This window comes from Apium graveolens, chromosome 6 (assembly GCF_009905375.1).
Source record: "Apium graveolens cultivar Ventura chromosome 6, ASM990537v1, whole genome shotgun sequence".
NCBI lineage: Eukaryota > Viridiplantae > Streptophyta > Magnoliopsida > Apiales > Apiaceae > Apium > Apium graveolens.
In genome coordinates this window covers 9,022,020-9,039,077 of record NC_133652.1, presented here as the reverse complement: position 1 = coordinate 9,039,077, position 17,058 = coordinate 9,022,020, and the positions used below count along the sequence as shown (strand labels likewise).

At 35.1% G+C, this 17,058-nt stretch overlaps 2 protein-coding genes across 2 annotated transcripts; both read left to right on the top strand.

Annotated features, from left to right (window-relative positions):
• The first annotated feature begins 937 nt into the window (after positions 1-937).
• Positions 938-4,344, top strand: LOC141664537 (uncharacterized). The gene is made up of 6 exons (XM_074470494.1): positions 938-948; positions 1,063-1,341; positions 1,432-3,015; positions 3,145-3,429; positions 3,514-3,619; positions 3,709-4,344. Exons 1-6 carry the CDS (start codon positions 938-940, stop codon positions 4,342-4,344), a joined length of 2,901 nt encoding a protein of 966 aa, XP_074326595.1.
• An 8,081-nt stretch (positions 4,345-12,425) lies between these two features.
• On the top strand, positions 12,426-15,094 carry LOC141664536 (uncharacterized). Its single transcript, XM_074470493.1, has 5 exons — positions 12,426-12,776; positions 13,295-14,127; positions 14,216-14,302; positions 14,399-14,452; positions 14,656-15,094. Exons 1-5 carry the CDS (start codon positions 12,426-12,428, stop codon positions 15,092-15,094), a joined length of 1,764 nt encoding a protein of 587 aa, XP_074326594.1.
• The last annotated feature ends 1,964 nt before the right edge of the window (positions 15,095-17,058 follow it).

Sequence of the window (17,058 nt, the reverse complement as noted above, 5' to 3'; positions counted from 1 at the left end):
ATTTTTAAAAAAAATAAAAAATGCCCGCTTCTTTCTTTCCCCCGTTAATACACCAAAAAATTCCCACTTAACCAAATTTGTTTATTTTCGGTTTCCCCCCATTAAACAAAACCGTTTCCCCCCTTCTCTACTCTCTCTCTCAGCTCTCTCATTCTCTCTTCTCTCTCTCTCTCTCATTTTCTCTTCTCTCTCAATGTCTTGTCTCTCTTCTCTCTTCTCTTTTCTCTCTCATCTTTCACTGTCTCTTTAACCTAAAACTTACTTTTCACTCTCTTTAACCTAAAACCCCTAAATTTTTATGAATTAAACTTGATTAATTCATAAATCGAGGTCGATTGGTGTTGAAAAACCTTGAAGGAAGTGTGGACTACTCGATTAGTGTGTGAAAAGTAAGTTTTTTCGAATTTAATTTCAAATTTTAATATTTTGATTTTAATCGAGTTTGTTTGTACAGGTCGGTCTCTGGAGCTGGGTTTGTAGCTGGGTTTGGTTAAACTTGAAGGGGGTTTGCTCGATTAGGTAAGATTTCACATGCATGTGTATTTTTTGTTACTTTAATAGATGCTTGTGTTTAATGCATGTTCTTTTTTTATGTGTTTAATGCATGTTCTTGTTTCATGTGTTAATTTTATATTTTGTTAATATTTAATGCATGTTCTTGTTTAATTTTAATAGATGCATGTGTATGGATCCTGTTTAGTGTATGTTCTTGTTTATATTCTTGTTTAGTTTAGGTGTGGAATTGTATATGTGTAAACATATGTAGTTGTAATAATTAATTTATATGTTTAATTATGCATGTTATAAGCATTCATATTACAAGCATTCATATTACAAGCATTTGTATGTTTAATATATATGCATAATTAATTTATATGTTTAATTATATTTAATCCTAAATAAGTAAACAACTAAGCTTTACTTCTTAATGTTTGAAATGACAAACAGGTAAGTTGCTAGGTTGTTGTTTGTCTTATAAATAAATGGACAAGTCTTGGATTTTCAAAGATAGGGATTCTTTAGAATATGAGATATGTGTTGAAAGTTTCTTAATATTTGCAGAGAGAACTCAAAGGATCCTAAGGACATCCTTTGTCCTTGTGGGCGTTGCGGTAATTTTAGAAAATATAACGTAAAAGTAATACGGGGTCATTTATATGAAAAAGGTTTTAGTTTAGGGTATACTGATTGGATTTGGCATGGAGAAACTAGTTCTAAAAGTGTTAGGTCATCTGCCGGTAGTACATTTCTACCTAAGGAGCAAAATGCTCAATCCGAAACTGTTGACGTTTGTGAAGCTGCTTATAATTCGGACGATCATGATTCGTATGACTTCAATAGGTTGGTAGCTGATGCAGAACAACCTTTGTATAAGGGCAGTGAATGTACAAAGTTAGAGTAAATGTTAAAGCTACATAATTGGAAATCTAGGTTTGGTATTAGCAATAGCGCCGTCACTGATCTTCTCACTTCTGTTGGTTCTTTTCTTCCTCAAGATCATGTGTTACCGGTTAATGCGTATGAGGCAAAGAAAACCTTATCTGACTTGGGCCTCAAGTACATTAAATTTCATGCATGTCCAAACAATTGTATACTCTACAGGGGTATAAATCTTAATGCATCTGAGTGTCCTAAATGTCGTTTATCTCGCTGGAAGGTTGCGAAAGATGGTAAACTTAGGGTAAATAGTCCAGCCAAGGTTATGTGGTATTTTCCTATCATTCCTAGGTTTAAAAGAATGTTTAAATCTCCTGATACCGCTGAACAGTTGATTTGGGATTCAAAACAACTGTCAAATGATGGTCAGATGCGGCATCCGGACGACTCTCCTTCATGGAGGAATATTGATTATCGGTGGCCTTCGTTTGCTAGTGATCCAAGAAACCTTCGATTAGCTTTAGGAGCAGATGGTATAAACCCGTTTAATAATGTCCTAAGTAATAGGTATAGCTGCTGGCCGGTAGTATTGGTAGCTTATAATCTTCCTCCATGGTTATGCATGAAGAGGAAGTTTATAATGTTATCAATATTAATTCCTGGTCCGCACGAGCCGGGAAATGATATTGACGTATACTTAGAGCCGTTGATCGATGATTTGAAGAAGCTTTGGGTAGAAGGTGAACCAAATGTCTATGACGCTTATAGTAAATCCTATTTTACTTTAAAAGTGGTTTTGATGTGGACCATAAATGACTTTCCTGGATATACAAATTTGTCCGGTTGTGTTAATAAGGGTTACAAGAGCTATCCCATATGTGGTGACGACACCGTTGCCAAATATTTAAGTCATAGTAAAAATATGTGTTATCAAGGCCATCGTCGTTATTTGGCTGACCATCACCCCTATAGCAGACAAAAGTTGGCTTTTAACGGCGAACAAGAGCTTCGGCGACCACGTCCACCCCTTTTTGTTAAAGAAGTGTTAGCACAACAGGAACAGATTAAATTTTCTTATGGCAAGGAAGTAAAGAAGTCCAAAAAGGTTGATTGTCCGTGGAAGAAAAAGTCTATTTTTTTCGAGTTAGAATATTGGAAGTTTCACCACGTTCGTCACTGTCTCGATGTTATGCACATCGAGAAGAATGTGTATAATAATATGATGGGGACATTGTTAAATATGCGGCACAAGTCAAAAGATAGCGAGGCATCTCATCATGATATGCTTGACATGGGTGTTAGGGTTGATTTAGCTCCACAAGTAGGAGAAAAGAAAACCTACGTGCCTCCTTCTGCTTTTACTTTATCAAAGGCTGAAAAAAGAACAATGTTGTCATCATTCTTGAATATGAAACTTCCGTATGGACATGCATCGAACATTAAAAGCTTCATGTCCATGGCTGATTTAAAGATTTATGGGCTAAAGTCCCATGACTGCCACATCCTCCTCCAACAGTTGCTCCTGGTTGCAATTCGATCCGTTCTTCCGAAACATGTTAGGGTCACAATAATACGATTGTGTTTCTTTTTCAACTCCTTGTGCAGCAAAGTAGTTGATATTTCGAAACTAGATAAACTGTAGTCAGATTTGATATTGGCCTTGTGTGAGCTTGAAAAAAAAATTCATGCCTCATTTTTTGATGTTATGATACATCTCGTAGCCCACTTGGTTTGAGAATTGCGTTTGTATGGACCAGTGTGCTATAGGTGGATGTATGCGTTTGAATGGTTTAATAAAGTGATGAAGAGTTATATTAGAAACCATTATCATCCGGAAGGTTGTATCGCCGAAAGTTATCTTGGTGAGGAATCGGTAGAATTTTGCACCGAGTTTCTTAAAGAGAGTTGCAAAACAGCTGGTGTTCCCAAAGATCAAGTCAGGCTTTCTGGTCCCTTATCCTTTATGAAGATGAAGGAAGTCGAAGAGAAAGAGCGAGATGAGGCACATTTAACTGTCCTGTTAAACAATTCTGAAGTATTTCCTTATATAATGTAAGTTCAGTTTTTGTTCTTGTAAAACCATATCTTTTCGGTAAGTATTCTTGTGAGTGAATATAATAGATGTTTTTTTATCAGAAAGCATATGGAGTATCTTGAAGAAATTCATCAAGGAAAGAAAAAGAGTGTTCATTGGCTCATGGGAGAACATAATCGGCTGTTTGCTGATTGGTTCGAAAGAAAAGTTGGTTTCTCTTATTCTGACTTTTATTGTGAGTTTTATTTAATATAATTAATAAGTGGCTTATATGTAATTAATGACAATGTGTGCAGGTTAGGAGTGAACTTAAGGAAAACTGCGCCGCTGTTTCAGAAATGATAAGATGGTTGGCTGCCAAACCATCTTATTCTGTTTTGACTTATGAAGGATATCTAGTTAACGGAGTTATGTACTTCATAAAAGATCGTGATAAATCAAGGGTTGTTCAGAACAGCGGTGTTTATTTAGTTGCTAAGACGGTTCAAGTTTGTAGTGCTAGGGATTTAAATCCGATAGAGAGTGATATGACGTTCTATGGCATCATTCTAGAAATATGGGAGTTGGACTACCATGATTTCAAAGCCCCTTTATTCTTGTATAAATGGGCATCGAATGACAGAGGTATCAAAGTGGATGATCTTGGCTTCACGCTTGTGGACTTTAGTCGACAGGTCCAGAAGAAGGATAAATATGTTTTCATTGATGAAGTGAAACAAGTGTTTTATGTCGAAGATCCGGTTGATGCTACCTGGTCCATTATATTAAAATCCATGACTCGAGACTATCACGATATCAACAATGAAGATAACCTAGGAGACACGACAATGGAGCATCAGCCATTTTGCTCTAATATCCCGGCATGTGATGTTGCTGATGATATGGAGCATAGGGTTAGAGAAAATGTTGAGGGAATTTGGGTTAAAAACTGAACAATATATTTATATATTATAAAACTATGTACTATGTTGTGTGTATTCTCTTTCTAGAGTTAATACGTTTCGCTTAATGTACTATGTTACTATTTTATATGAATGCACTTATACTTTACACGTTTCGCTTAATGCACATATTTATATCAGTTGATTATTTAATTATTCATGTTCTATCTGCATATTTAATTATCTGCATATTTAATTATCTGCATATTTAATTATCTGTATATCTAATTATCTGCATATTTAATTATCTGCATATTTAATAACCATTGTGTAAACCAGATTCATACAACGGTTTTATGAACCGTTGTGAAAAAAATCACCAAAAAAAGGAGTTTGCACAACAGTTTTAAAGAACTATTGTCTTCATATGTTTCATACAACCGAAAAAGTAACCGTTGTAAAACATGAGACAATGGTTTTAGAAAATTATTGTTGGTAGACATTTCACACAATAGTTCAGAAAACTGTTGTTAAACAATGCACAACAGTTTGTAAAACCTATTGTTTTAATATGGTTCATATAACGGAAATATAAAACCATTGTAAAATATGAGACAATGGTTTTATATTTTCGTTGTTGTATTCCGTTTCGCACAATTGGTTGTGTTTGCATTGTGTGTTTAACATATCACACAACAGTCCCGGAAGTGTTGTCTTTAATCACACAACTGTTTCTGCCTTGTTGTCTATGAAATATTAAGACAAGATTTTGTATATAAAACTCTTGTCTATACCACTGTATTTTTTAAAAAAAAATTGATAGAAAGAGTGCATCTCTTTCATTGCCAAACAACTAATGGACAGGAAAACAAACATATTATCCATTTGGAGCAAACATAACAACCACCATGAACAACAAACATCACCAAACCAAAATTTTAAAGTTATACATAGCAATAATGAAATATAAAAAAAAATCAATCTAGTTGAATTTGTTCATCTACATCCCTGATGTAACTAGCATCATTTTCAAAATCATCATCTGGTAAGTTGGGCATAAAAAACTCAGACTCAAGCTCTACTTCCACGGATCCCTCATTTTCATCTTCGCTATCATCATAGTGTTTTCTTTCGGGAAATTTCAACACCACGGACCATAATTTTTTAAGAGGATCGTCGATATAACAGACCTGCTTAACATGTGTTGCCAACACAAATGGATCATTAAAAAAACCAGGCCTATTCAAATTAACTAATGTATATCCTAATTCATCAACCTTAATTCCTCTGTTCATATCCACCCACTTACAGAGAAAAAGAGGGATCCTAAAGATGTTATAGTCCAACTCCCATATAAAATTTATAACACCGTAGTATGTATGTGATGTATGCTGAATATTTTTGTCCGTACCCTGCACAACCATTGTATCAGCATCTACACACACTCCACTACACTGAACTTGACGCGTATCATCACGAGACTTGGTGCTAAATGTAACCCCATGCACCTTGTAGCCACTGAATGTAGGTACATCATTATTAGGCCCGTCTGCGACCCACCTTATATGTTGCGGTACCTCCTCTCCATCTAGTAAATTTGATGTAATCTGTGAAAAATTAAATTACACATAATTTGCAATGTTTCCAATAATAACAATGGAGGTAAATGACTGAATATTAACAATTAAGCAAACGTAAAACCTTTTCTTTAAACCATTTTGGGAAAGTTTCATTTTGCTTATTCTTTAGCCAGATTTCGTCATTTCCACGTTCCGGAAATTGGTCCATCAAAAATGACAAGTGTTCCCTACAATTAAAATGGCAGATATAAAGAATTTTGATATAGGTATGGTTATAACTAAACTGCGCACGAAGGATAATAAAAATACTTACTCAAAATATGGCACAACATCCGTACTATTTTGTAGGACACACAAATGTGCAAGGTGCAAATCTTTGGTGCTCGGGGTGATCATTGTTGCACCAGATAGTGGTCTGCATATTGCATCCTTTGTACGTCTGCCATTTTCTGGAACTCTGACAGTTGATTCCTCAAAGTTAACCAAACACTCAACTGCCTCCACAGCAATATATGCCTCAGCAATACAACCCTCCGCGCGAGCCCTGTTCCTTACATATCCTTTAAATATTTTCATGTACCTTTCGAACGGATACATCCACCTAAGGAAAATTGGTCGGCATAGCTCAACCTCTCGCACAAGATGAATCGAAAGGTGAATCATTATGTCAAACAAGGAAGGGGGGAAATATTTTCAAGTTGGCATATTGTTATAATTAGTTGAGACTGCATTTTTTCCAATTTATCGGCTTCAATAACTTTGCTACAAATAGCCTTAAAGAACAGACAAAATCTAATAACGGTGTCCCTGACCTTTTTATGCAGTGACGATCGAATTGTAATTGGGAGTAGGTGATGCAAAATCATATGGCAGTCATGGGATTTCATTCTGGTAACTCGGAGAGTTTCCATCGATACCAAGCTCCTAATATTAGAATAAAATCCATCAGGCAACTTCATTCCCAAAAATGATGAGCAAATAGTTTTTTTCAGAATGTGTCGAATTCCAAGATGCCAATATTTGTTTTTACTCTGTGTGGAAGGCCTATCACTCTCTCTTAAATCAGCTTCAGAAAATGGCTCAATATCTGGATGTCGCATAAATCGTTCAGCCCCGGCAATCACCCATCTTCTTTTTGCTGATGATAGCTTCCTTTTCTTCAAAGCTACAACTCTAGAAACAAAGGCAATTCAAGAGATTCTGAGCTCGTATAAAAGATTCTCGGGTCAAGCTGTCAATTTTCAGAAATCAGCCATTTTCTTCAATGCAAATGTCCATAGAGACAAACAAATGGAGATCAAACAAACCTTGGGAGTATTCAATGATATTGGGAACAGCAAGTATCTCGGCTTACCATCGCTGATAGGTAGGTCCAAGAAGACAGTCTTCAGATATCTGAAAGACAGAGTGTTTCAAAAAATCCAAAGTTGGAGCTCAAAATTACTATCTCGGGCGGGGAAAGCAATCATGATCAGGAATGTGGCCCAGATGATTCCTACATACACAATGTCATGCTTTATGGTTCCAAAGACTCTTTGCCAAGAAATTGAAAGGTTAATGAACGCGTTCTGGTGGAAGTCAAATGCTTCGACTGGCAAGGGGATACGATGGTGTGCCTGGGACAAAATAAGCATGTCAAAAAAAAGTGGCGGCCTTGGATTTAGAGACCTCCATGGTTTTAACTTGGCACTCTTAGGGAAAAAATGTTGGAATCTTATCAACAAGCCTGATTCTCTGGTAGCTAGAGTTCTAAAAGCTCGATATTATCCTAACTGCCATTTTCTTCAAGCTAGTCGTGTAGGGGGATCGAGTTATACTTGGTCTGGTCTGTGGGAAGCTAAAGAAAACATGAAAAATGGAATGAGATGGATTTTAGGGGATGGTAAATCAATTAATATAAAGTCTGACAGATGGTTAAGGAATAAGGCTGATCTTCGAGTCAATTTGGAGCAAACAGATGATGTTAACAACTTAAAGGTCAGTAATTTTTTTCAGATTAACACAAAGATATGGGACGAGGAAAAAGTGAGATCACAGTTCAACAATGAAGATGCAAATGCCATTCTTAATACCCGAATACCAAATATGTGTATCAAAGACAGACTGGCCTGGTCCCATTCTCCCAATGGGCAATACACGGTGAAGTCGGGGTATCATCAGTGGAATAAGAATCACACTGTGGTAACTGGGATACATCAGTCTAGAGGTTGGTGTAAAATTTGGGTGTTGCAAATCCCTCACAAAGTAAGAATCTTTCTGTGGAGGTTCTGCAGAAATACCATTCCAGTCAGGTACTTAATTATAGGCAAAGGAATCATAGTTCCAATCTATTGCCCGATGTGCACTGGAGATATTGAGCACCTCATGCATTTGTTTTTGGACTGTAGTTTCGCCAAAGAGTGTTGGTGGAATGTGGGCTTGAGTTACGATATGTGGTCAGTAGAAAATGCAGCTGACTGGTTGCTTGAGAAGCTGAGTACTGAATCCAGTGAGGTTTTGACAAAGATTGCAACAGTCCTGTGGGGAGTCTGGTTTGTGAGAAACAAGAAAATATTTGAAGAAAGAACCATGACACCAGTTGTGGTCATGGAATGGAGCAAAAAGCAGGTTCAAGAGTGGAAAAAAGTAAACAAGAAATACCTTGAAACTTCAGGACATAACTCATTTGTTTCACAGCAGGAAAATAAGTGGACACCTCCTAGCCTGGTTTCATTCAAGGTAAATGTGGATGCTGCAGTGAAGGAAGGTCAGGACTCATTTGTAGTTGGTATGGCTCTCAGGAATAATCATGGCCAGTTCTTAGCAGGAAGAGTAATGAGATTTGCAGGCAGCACGCATGTAGTGGAGGCAGAAATGGTAGGGATCGTAGAGGCTCTCTCTTGGATAAACCAACTTCCAGTGACAATAGTGACCATTGAGAGTGATTCTCAACTCTGCGTCAACGCGATAAAAGGGAACAACACAAATCTGCTCGAGTTTGGTAATCTGGTGCATCAATGTAAATTCATGATTTAGAGCAGAGGTGGGGTGTTGGTAGATTTTGTTAGAAAGCAAGCTAACAGGGTGGCACATAAGATTGCCAAAATCCCTTGTGCGCTAAATTGCTTCTTGGATTTTATGTCTCCTCCAGCTTTTTTGTTAGAGACGATTATGTCGGATTGTTTGATGAATTAATGAAGTACTTCTTTTGCTCAAAAAAACCAAAGACCCTAGCAACCAAATTTTCAATGATCCATCCATAAAATAGTATAAATTTAATTTTAGCCCATGTAGCTAATAGAACTAATTATATTTAACTTTTTTTAATTCTGATCAATAATATAACTTTGTTTAAGCCGGAATAAATAACTTGTATTATTATTAATTTCGTTTACACCTGTATGAAGCACTAAAAACTTGTATAAGCCCGTAAGGGTTGGCTTAGTTGGTTAAAAAGAAGAAAACTATCCTCTTGGTCATAGGTTCGAATCCCACGGGAAGAGGATTTATAGGATTATGCAGTCAGAGTCTGTCGCTTAAATGTGGTTTACCAGTGATTTACCTTGGTAGGGAAAAAAATGAAAATACCGATAATTATAGGCAAATACGCCAACGATCATCGCAACTCATGACTTCCGTATGATCACAAAAATATATATATATATATATATATATATATTAGTTAAATAAATTTAATTATAGGGTAGTTAAATAAAGGGATCCCTCGGTGAATGCCACTTTAACTTCTGCATGTCAAGTCTAACGCCCAGTCCTGTACATCGTTAAGTTAAATAACTCATCTTTGGGCCTTTAATCTTTTAAGCGATAACTTGTCTTAAGTTATTTGGGCAGAAGTTTATTATTGTTGATTTAATATTTTTTATTATAAAAATATATAATAAAGTAAGGGTAATTATGGAAATTCAACGAGTACCAAAACATAAGTATTGTACCAAAACTTTTAATATTTCATCATTTATATAATAGTAATAGATAGTATAGATAGATAGATTGTGAATACTAATCTACTTATTTTATTTTAAATATTACCATAATTACAGACTACCGACCAAACTTTTATTATCCCGTCTTTAATACAAATGCGTGACATCTTTGCATAACGGTTTCTATTATTATCATTATTGTTATAGAGTTTACATGTGAAGAACTCGTATAAGTTGTCGATTCTGGAAGACACACCGAGAAGCAGAAGCTGATGTTGAGATAGTAAAACATGAGTTGGATCTAGTGACAGTTAATTGTACTATATATAGAGAGCAAAATCAATACATAGAGCCATGCATGCATGTGCAATATTAAGCCAGGTACACCAATGTAATTTGTAAAGCACCCCCATAAAATATAAAGGAGATTACATATATAAAGTACAAATTTCATCTTAGGTTAGTCTTTTAATTGCCTAACTTAATTCAAGAGTTGTTCGAGCTTCTCTCTGGTAATGGGCCTGCTAAGGAGATGATTCAAACCAGCCTCCATAAACATTCTCTTCTGATACTCATCCTCCAAAGCCGTGGCTCCAATTATGACACACTCAGCCGCTCACATGCTCCTTATAACCCTTGTAGCATCTATGCCATCCATTATCGGCATCTCCATGTCCATAATAACCAGGTCAAACCTTTGGCCAGACCGGTAAAGCTCCACTGCTTCTTGTCCATTGGTTGCGCCTGACGTCTTGAAACCAAGTTTACTTGCAAGCATCATCGCAATTTTTCTCGTAACTGAGTTATCATCAACTACCAATGTTGTTTTGTCCATTGAGCTTCTTGTTATAGTGACTGCAGGTTAGAAAGGTTAGAAACAACATGAAAGAATGATAAGCATACTAGAAAAAGACAAGAAAGTGAGTTACCTAGATATCTTAATACAATTACGAGCAATGAAGATTGAGAAGCGGATTGTGTGTATAAATTTTGAATTATATTCGGCCTTCTTATATCACTACAAGAAAATAGGGTAAAACCGACCAAACAAAACTGACCGACGTCGATTTGGTCACCTTAAAACCGACCGACGTCAGTGGTCGGTTATATGTCAACTAAACGACACTGTATTGATGACATGGCACACATAAAACTGACCATCCACCGGTGGTCGGTTTTACTGGGAAAATAACGACACCGTTTTGCTGATATGTCACTTTTAAAACCGACCACCTATATTTGGTCAGTTATATGCACAAATTCTGCAGGTTAAAACCGACCATATCGGGTGGTCGATTTTGTAGAATAATAAAAAATTAATTTAAAGTACAAAAAAAAGTACCCGTTACAGAGAAAATGGTGTCGTTTTATTCTTTTGCCTAAAACCGGCCGCTGACGGTCAGTTTTAACCTATTTTTCTTAATTTTTTTTGTTATATCCCTCATTTCTTGATTTTGGGCAAAAAATTAAAAAGACACAAGTGATTGAGGATTGAAGTGGAGGAGTTTTAGAAAATTATAAGTTTTTTCCATATTTTGTAATTAGTGTGTGTTTATGTTGGTGTATGTATTAAATGTTGTTGTATGTATTTAATGTTTTTATTTTTTATATATAATGTTTGTTGTGAGAATTGAAGTTTGGTAGTAGATAATTTGTAAGTTAGTTTCATTTATTGTAATTATAGTGTGTGTGTGTGTGTGTGTGTTTTATGAAATACATGAATAATTATGAGATTAATGATAAATTATTTGTTAAATATGTTTTTTTTAATTTTAAAAAATATTATTGTAGATGAAAACCATTGATCGAAGTTAGATTGGTAATCAATTACAAAGCGATAAAATTTCATTGACTCCGGAATATAGAATTGGTGTAGAAATTTTTTTAAAATTTGCTAGCGAAAATGGAATGGAAGATGGTACAATGAAGTGTCTATGTAAACGTTGTAAAAATTTGAATTGGTTAAAGATTGATGATGTTAGATTTCATTTGCTCGCTAAAGGGATGCTTGAGGGTTATACTGTGTGGACGTCGCACGGTGAAAAAATAGGAAGAAAACGTAGTCGAACATCACATCATCGTTATTGTGTTCGGGAACCTTCGAGAGTGGAAGAACCGGTAGATTTGAATACGATGTTACATGATTTAGCCGGTGAAAATTATCAATTTTATGAAACTACGGATACGGGAACTATGAATGTAGAAGAAGCTCCAAATGATAGTGCTAAAAAATTGTACGAGGTTATTGTTGAAAATGGAGCACCTATTTATCCCGGCAATACAAAGTACATAAGATTAAGCTTTACCACCAAATTATTGGAATTCAAAAATAACTCGCATTGTAGTAATAAAGCTTTAGATAGTTTGCTTAAACTCCTTACGGATGTGTTACCAAAAAAATATACATTACCCGAAAGTTATTATGCAATGAAAAAAATTATGAAGGATTTGAGGGTTGAATATGAAAAAATTGATTTATGTAAGAATGATTGTATGTTATTTTATGGAGATGAAAAGAATAAAGTTGTGTGTGATATATATGGTGAAGATCGTTATCGGGATGTTTCTAGGAAAGATGGTAAAAAAATAGCAAAAAAAATAGTAAGACACTTTCCTTTGATCCGATCACATGAGATGGTACAAAAATAGAGATGTGAAAGATGAAGAAATAAGTCATCCCGTGGATGGAGAAGAGTGGAAAAATTTTGACCGTCGGTATCCTTCATTTGCTCAAGAGATTCGTAACATAAGGCTCGCTCTTGCGACCGATGGTTTCAACCCTTTTGGCCCTAATGGGAAAAAAACATATAGTGTGTGGCCCATGGTGATAGTTGTCTACAATCTTCCACCATCGATGTGTATGAAAAAGCCTTATATGTTCATGACTGATATAGTTCCGGGTTTAAATAGTATTGGAAAAGATATTAACATTTGTCTAAGGCCTCTCATCGATAAATTGAAGATATTATGGAATAACGGGGTGAAGACATACGACCAATCTTTGAAATAAAATTTTACAATGCGAGCGGCTATTATGTGGATAATTAGTGACTATCCCGCTATGAGTATGATAAGTGGGTGGTCGGGCAAAGGAAAGATGGGATGTCAAGTGTGTCTTGGAAGCGTGCAAGGGTTCCAATTAAAATATTGTGGAAAATGTAGTTTCTATGGCACGAACCGAATATTCCTTGAATCAAATGATCCACTCCATCAAAAAAGTAATTTATTTGATAACGAAGAAAGAAGATTGTTTCGTGGTCGTTTTTCCGGTGAGGGTGTTAAGGAATTGCTTGATGGTTTAGTTTTTCCACCACCCGGAAAGACTAATTCGAAGGCAAGAAGTGTCGGATACGGGGAAGAGCATCATTGGACTCATGTCCCAATCTTTTACGAACTCCCTTATTGGTCATCACATAGTTTACGATATTCAATTGACATCATGCATACGGAAAAAAATGTTTTTGAAAACATTTTTTTACTATTGTCAATGCGGCAAAGTCAAAAGATCATAAAAAAGCAAGAGCGGATTGCAAGCATTTTGGGGTGTTACCACATTTGTGGATCGATGAGAAAGGAAATTCATCTAGAGCACCTTATTCCCTTACTAGAAAACAACGTAAACTTTTGTGTGAATGGATTAATTCACTAAAACTTCCGGATGGTTATTCCTCAAATATATCACGTTGTTGCAATGTTGAGGAGTGTACATTTTATGGATTCAAATCGCACAATTGTCACCTTTTTCTTCAAAAATTATTGCCTCTCGCAATTCGTGAACTTCTACCGGCGCCTATTGTCGATGCAATCACGATAATTTCTAACTTTTTTCGAGATTTATGTTCATCCGTGGTTACAAAAACCAACTTGGAAATAATGGAAAAATCGGTTATCAAAGTGTTGTGTTTGTTGGAAACAATTTTTCCTCAAAGTTGGTTTGATTCGATGCAACACTTGGTTGTATATTTAGCCGAAGAAATTAGACTTGCTGGACCTGCTTATTGGCATTGGATGTATCCGATTGAACGTCTGTTGGGCAAATTAAAACAAAAAGTCGGTAATAAAGTAAGGGTTGAGGGGTCAATTTCCGAACGATATATGGAAGAGGAGATTCTTAATATTTGTTCTTTTTATTTTGCCTCTAACACGATCCATTATAAGGTACGTCGTAACGAGGTTTTGTTTGATGTGCAAAATTCTGAGAATTTAGAAGTGTTCAAATATCCAATTCAATCTCTTGGAAAGGAAGGAACTCGATACATGAGTGATGATGAACGAGAGTTAGCGGAAGAATATGTTCTTTTAAACTCTTTTGAAGTTCAACCTTATCTAAGGTACCAAAATCTTACTTTAAAAAATATGCGTAATAATTTTTGTTAATGACACATGCATGATTTTTGTTAATTTTTGTTTATATTTTAGGAAGTACCAAGATCGTGTTATGCAACAACGCCCGGAAACAACACCTCAAGATTTATATCGTATTGTCAAAAGTCGATTTAAAACTTGGTTTAAATAAAAGGTATTTATCTATTTTTAATTTGCATGATTTGTTTTTTTAATTTCTTATAATTACAACGTCTCATCGATTTGAATTATTTTTAGGTTGATAAAGATGAGGTGGAAGGACCTCGTTTTAGGGACTTACTTGAAGGGCCGGTATTAAAAGTTATGACTTTTGAGACTTGTCAAGTTAATGGATATAAATTTTTAATAAAATCTGCATCCTGTTCTGGTATTGTTGTTAAAGGAAATTTGCACGGAAATAATCTTGATTATTATGGTCAACTACAAGAAATTATTAGACTTATTTATCAAGGATGCAATCATGTATATTTGTTCAAATGAATATGGTTTGATAGTGTTGGTAATGGTGTGAGGATTGATAAGAATCATGTGATTACAATTAATATGACTTCAAGATTGAAGTCAAATGAGATTTTTATTTTAGCTAGTCAAGCCTCACAAGTATATTATGTTCCTAGTGTATTGGATCCAAAAGCGAAAATATATATGGTGGTCAAATCTAAAAGTCGCCCAATTGATGAATCTATCGTTGCGCAAAATGATATAGAGGACGCTTTTCACGAAGATAGATGTAATGCATCGATCTCGTTTTTGCTCTTTGTCGATTTTGCGCAATATGGACAAATATCATTTATTCGACGTGAAGAAGACGAAGAAGACGATTTGAAGGATGACGAAGATGAAAATGAAGCAGAGGAAGAAATAAGTGAAGGTGACAATGAGAATGATGATGATGACGAAGATGATGATGATGGTTTTGACGATTTTGAATAACGTCATTTGTATTTTAAAGATGATTTTTAGTAAATTTTGTAATGATTAGGATACTTTATTTATAAGTTATTGTAAATTTTTAATGGGTTTGTGAATTTTTTGTTTTAATGCTAAATTTTTATGCGTTTACGTCCGGTTAGGGCCAAAAAATCATAATATTTGACCATAATATTTCCCAGAAAATCGACCGTCTCCTTGCCTAAAACCGACCACCTTCTTGATAAAACCGACCACCTTCTTGATAAAACTCCACCTTAGCAGAGTTTTTCAGCATAGAAATTTCTCTTCCATCATCTTCAGTAATCATTTGAATGTGTAGAGAAGCCTTTGTACAAGAGATTCTGAGTAGATCTCTTATAACCTTTAAAATTTATTCTGACCATCTTCTTATAATATCAGATTTTACTTCCAGAAGATAGTGAATATGCACTACTAGAAATAGTGCCTACGACATCACCCCTTTAACATCGGTTAGAAATGTCACCGATGTTAAAAGCAGTTTTAACATCGGTTGCTTTCAAACCGATGTTAAAGGTGTTGTAAGACATCAATATCTAAACCAATCGATGTCTATAATCATTTTTAAAAAAAAATAAAAAATGCCCGCTTCTTTCTTTCCCCCGTTAATACACCAAAAAATTCCCACTTAACCAAATTTGTTTATTTTCGGTTTCCCCCCATTAAACAAAACCGTTTCCCCCCTTCTCTACTCTCTCTCTCAGCTCTCTCATTCTCTCTTCTCTCTCTCTCTCTCATTTTCTCTTCTCTCTCAATGTCTTGTCTCTCTTCTCTCTTCTCTTTTCTCTCTCATCTTTCACTGTCTCTTTAACCTAAAACTTACTTTTCACTCTCTTTAACCTAAAACCCCTAAATTTTTATGAATTAAACTTGATTAATTCATAAATCGAGGTCGATTGGTGTTGAAAAACCTTGAAGGAAGTGTGGACTACTCGATTAGTGTGTGAAAAGTAAGTTTTTTCGAATTTAATTTCAAATTTTATGTTTTGATTTTAATCGAGTTTGTTTGTACAGGTTGGTCTCTGGAGCTGGGTTTGTAGCTGGGTTTGGTTAAACTTGAAGGGGGTTTGCTCGATTAGGTAAGATTTCACATGCATGTGTATTTTTTGTTACTTTAATAGATGCATGTGTTTAATGCATGTTCTTTTTTTATGTGTTTAATGCATGTTCTTGTTTCATGTGTTAATTTTATATTTTGTTAATATTTAATGTATGTTCTTGTTTAATTTTAATAGATGCATGTGTATGGATCCTGTTTAGTGTATGTTCTTGTTTATATTCTTGTTTAGTTTAGGTGTGGAATTGTATATGTGTAAACATATGTAGTTGTAATAATTAATTTATATGTTTAATTATGCATGTTATAAGCATTCGTATTACAAGCATTCATATTACAAGCATTTGTATGTTTAATATATATGCATAATTAATTTATATATTTAATTATGTTTAATCCTAAATAAGTAAACAACTAAGCTTTACTTCTTAATGTTTGAAATGACAAACAGGTAAGTTGCTAGGTTGTTGTTTGTCTTATAAATAAATGGACAAGTCTTGGATTTTCAAAGATAGGGATTCTTTAGAATATGAGATATGTGTTGAAAGTTTCTTAATATTTGCAGAGAGAACTCAAAGGATCCTAAGGACATCCTTTGTCCTTGTGGGCGTTGCGGTAATTTTAGAAAATATAACGTAAAAGTAATACGGGGTCATTTATATGAAAAAGGTTTTAGTTTAGGGTATACTGATTGGATTTGGCATGGAGAAACTAGTTCTAAAAGTGTTAGGTCATCTGCCGGTAGTACATTTCTACCTAAGGAGCAAAATGCTCAATCCGAAACTGTTGACGTTTGTGAAGCTGCTTATAATTCGGACGATCATGATTCGTATGACTTCAATAGGTTGGTAGCTGATGCAGAACAACCTTTGTATAAGGGCAGTGAATG

Bases quoted from the DNA above. Each gene is read 5' to 3' on its own strand.
- LOC141664537 (XM_074470494.1), top strand. The intron at 1,342-1,431 runs GTTGGTAGCTGA...TTGGAAATCTAG, and splicing joins GATTCGTATGACTTCAATAG to GTTTGGTATTAGCAATAGCG. The intron at 3,430-3,513 runs GTAAGTTCAGTT...TTTTTTTATCAG, and splicing joins GAAGTATTTCCTTATATAAT to AAAGCATATGGAGTATCTTG.
- LOC141664536 (XM_074470493.1), top strand. From the start codon at position 12,426: ATGAGATGGTACAAAAATAGAGATGTGAAAGATGAAGAAATAAGTCAT. The intron at 14,303-14,398 runs GTTTAAATAAAA...AATTATTTTTAG, and splicing joins AAAAGTCGATTTAAAACTTG to GTTGATAAAGATGAGGTGGA. The intron at 14,453-14,655 runs GTATTAAAAGTT...ATGGTTTGATAG, and splicing joins GGGACTTACTTGAAGGGCCG to TGTTGGTAATGGTGTGAGGA.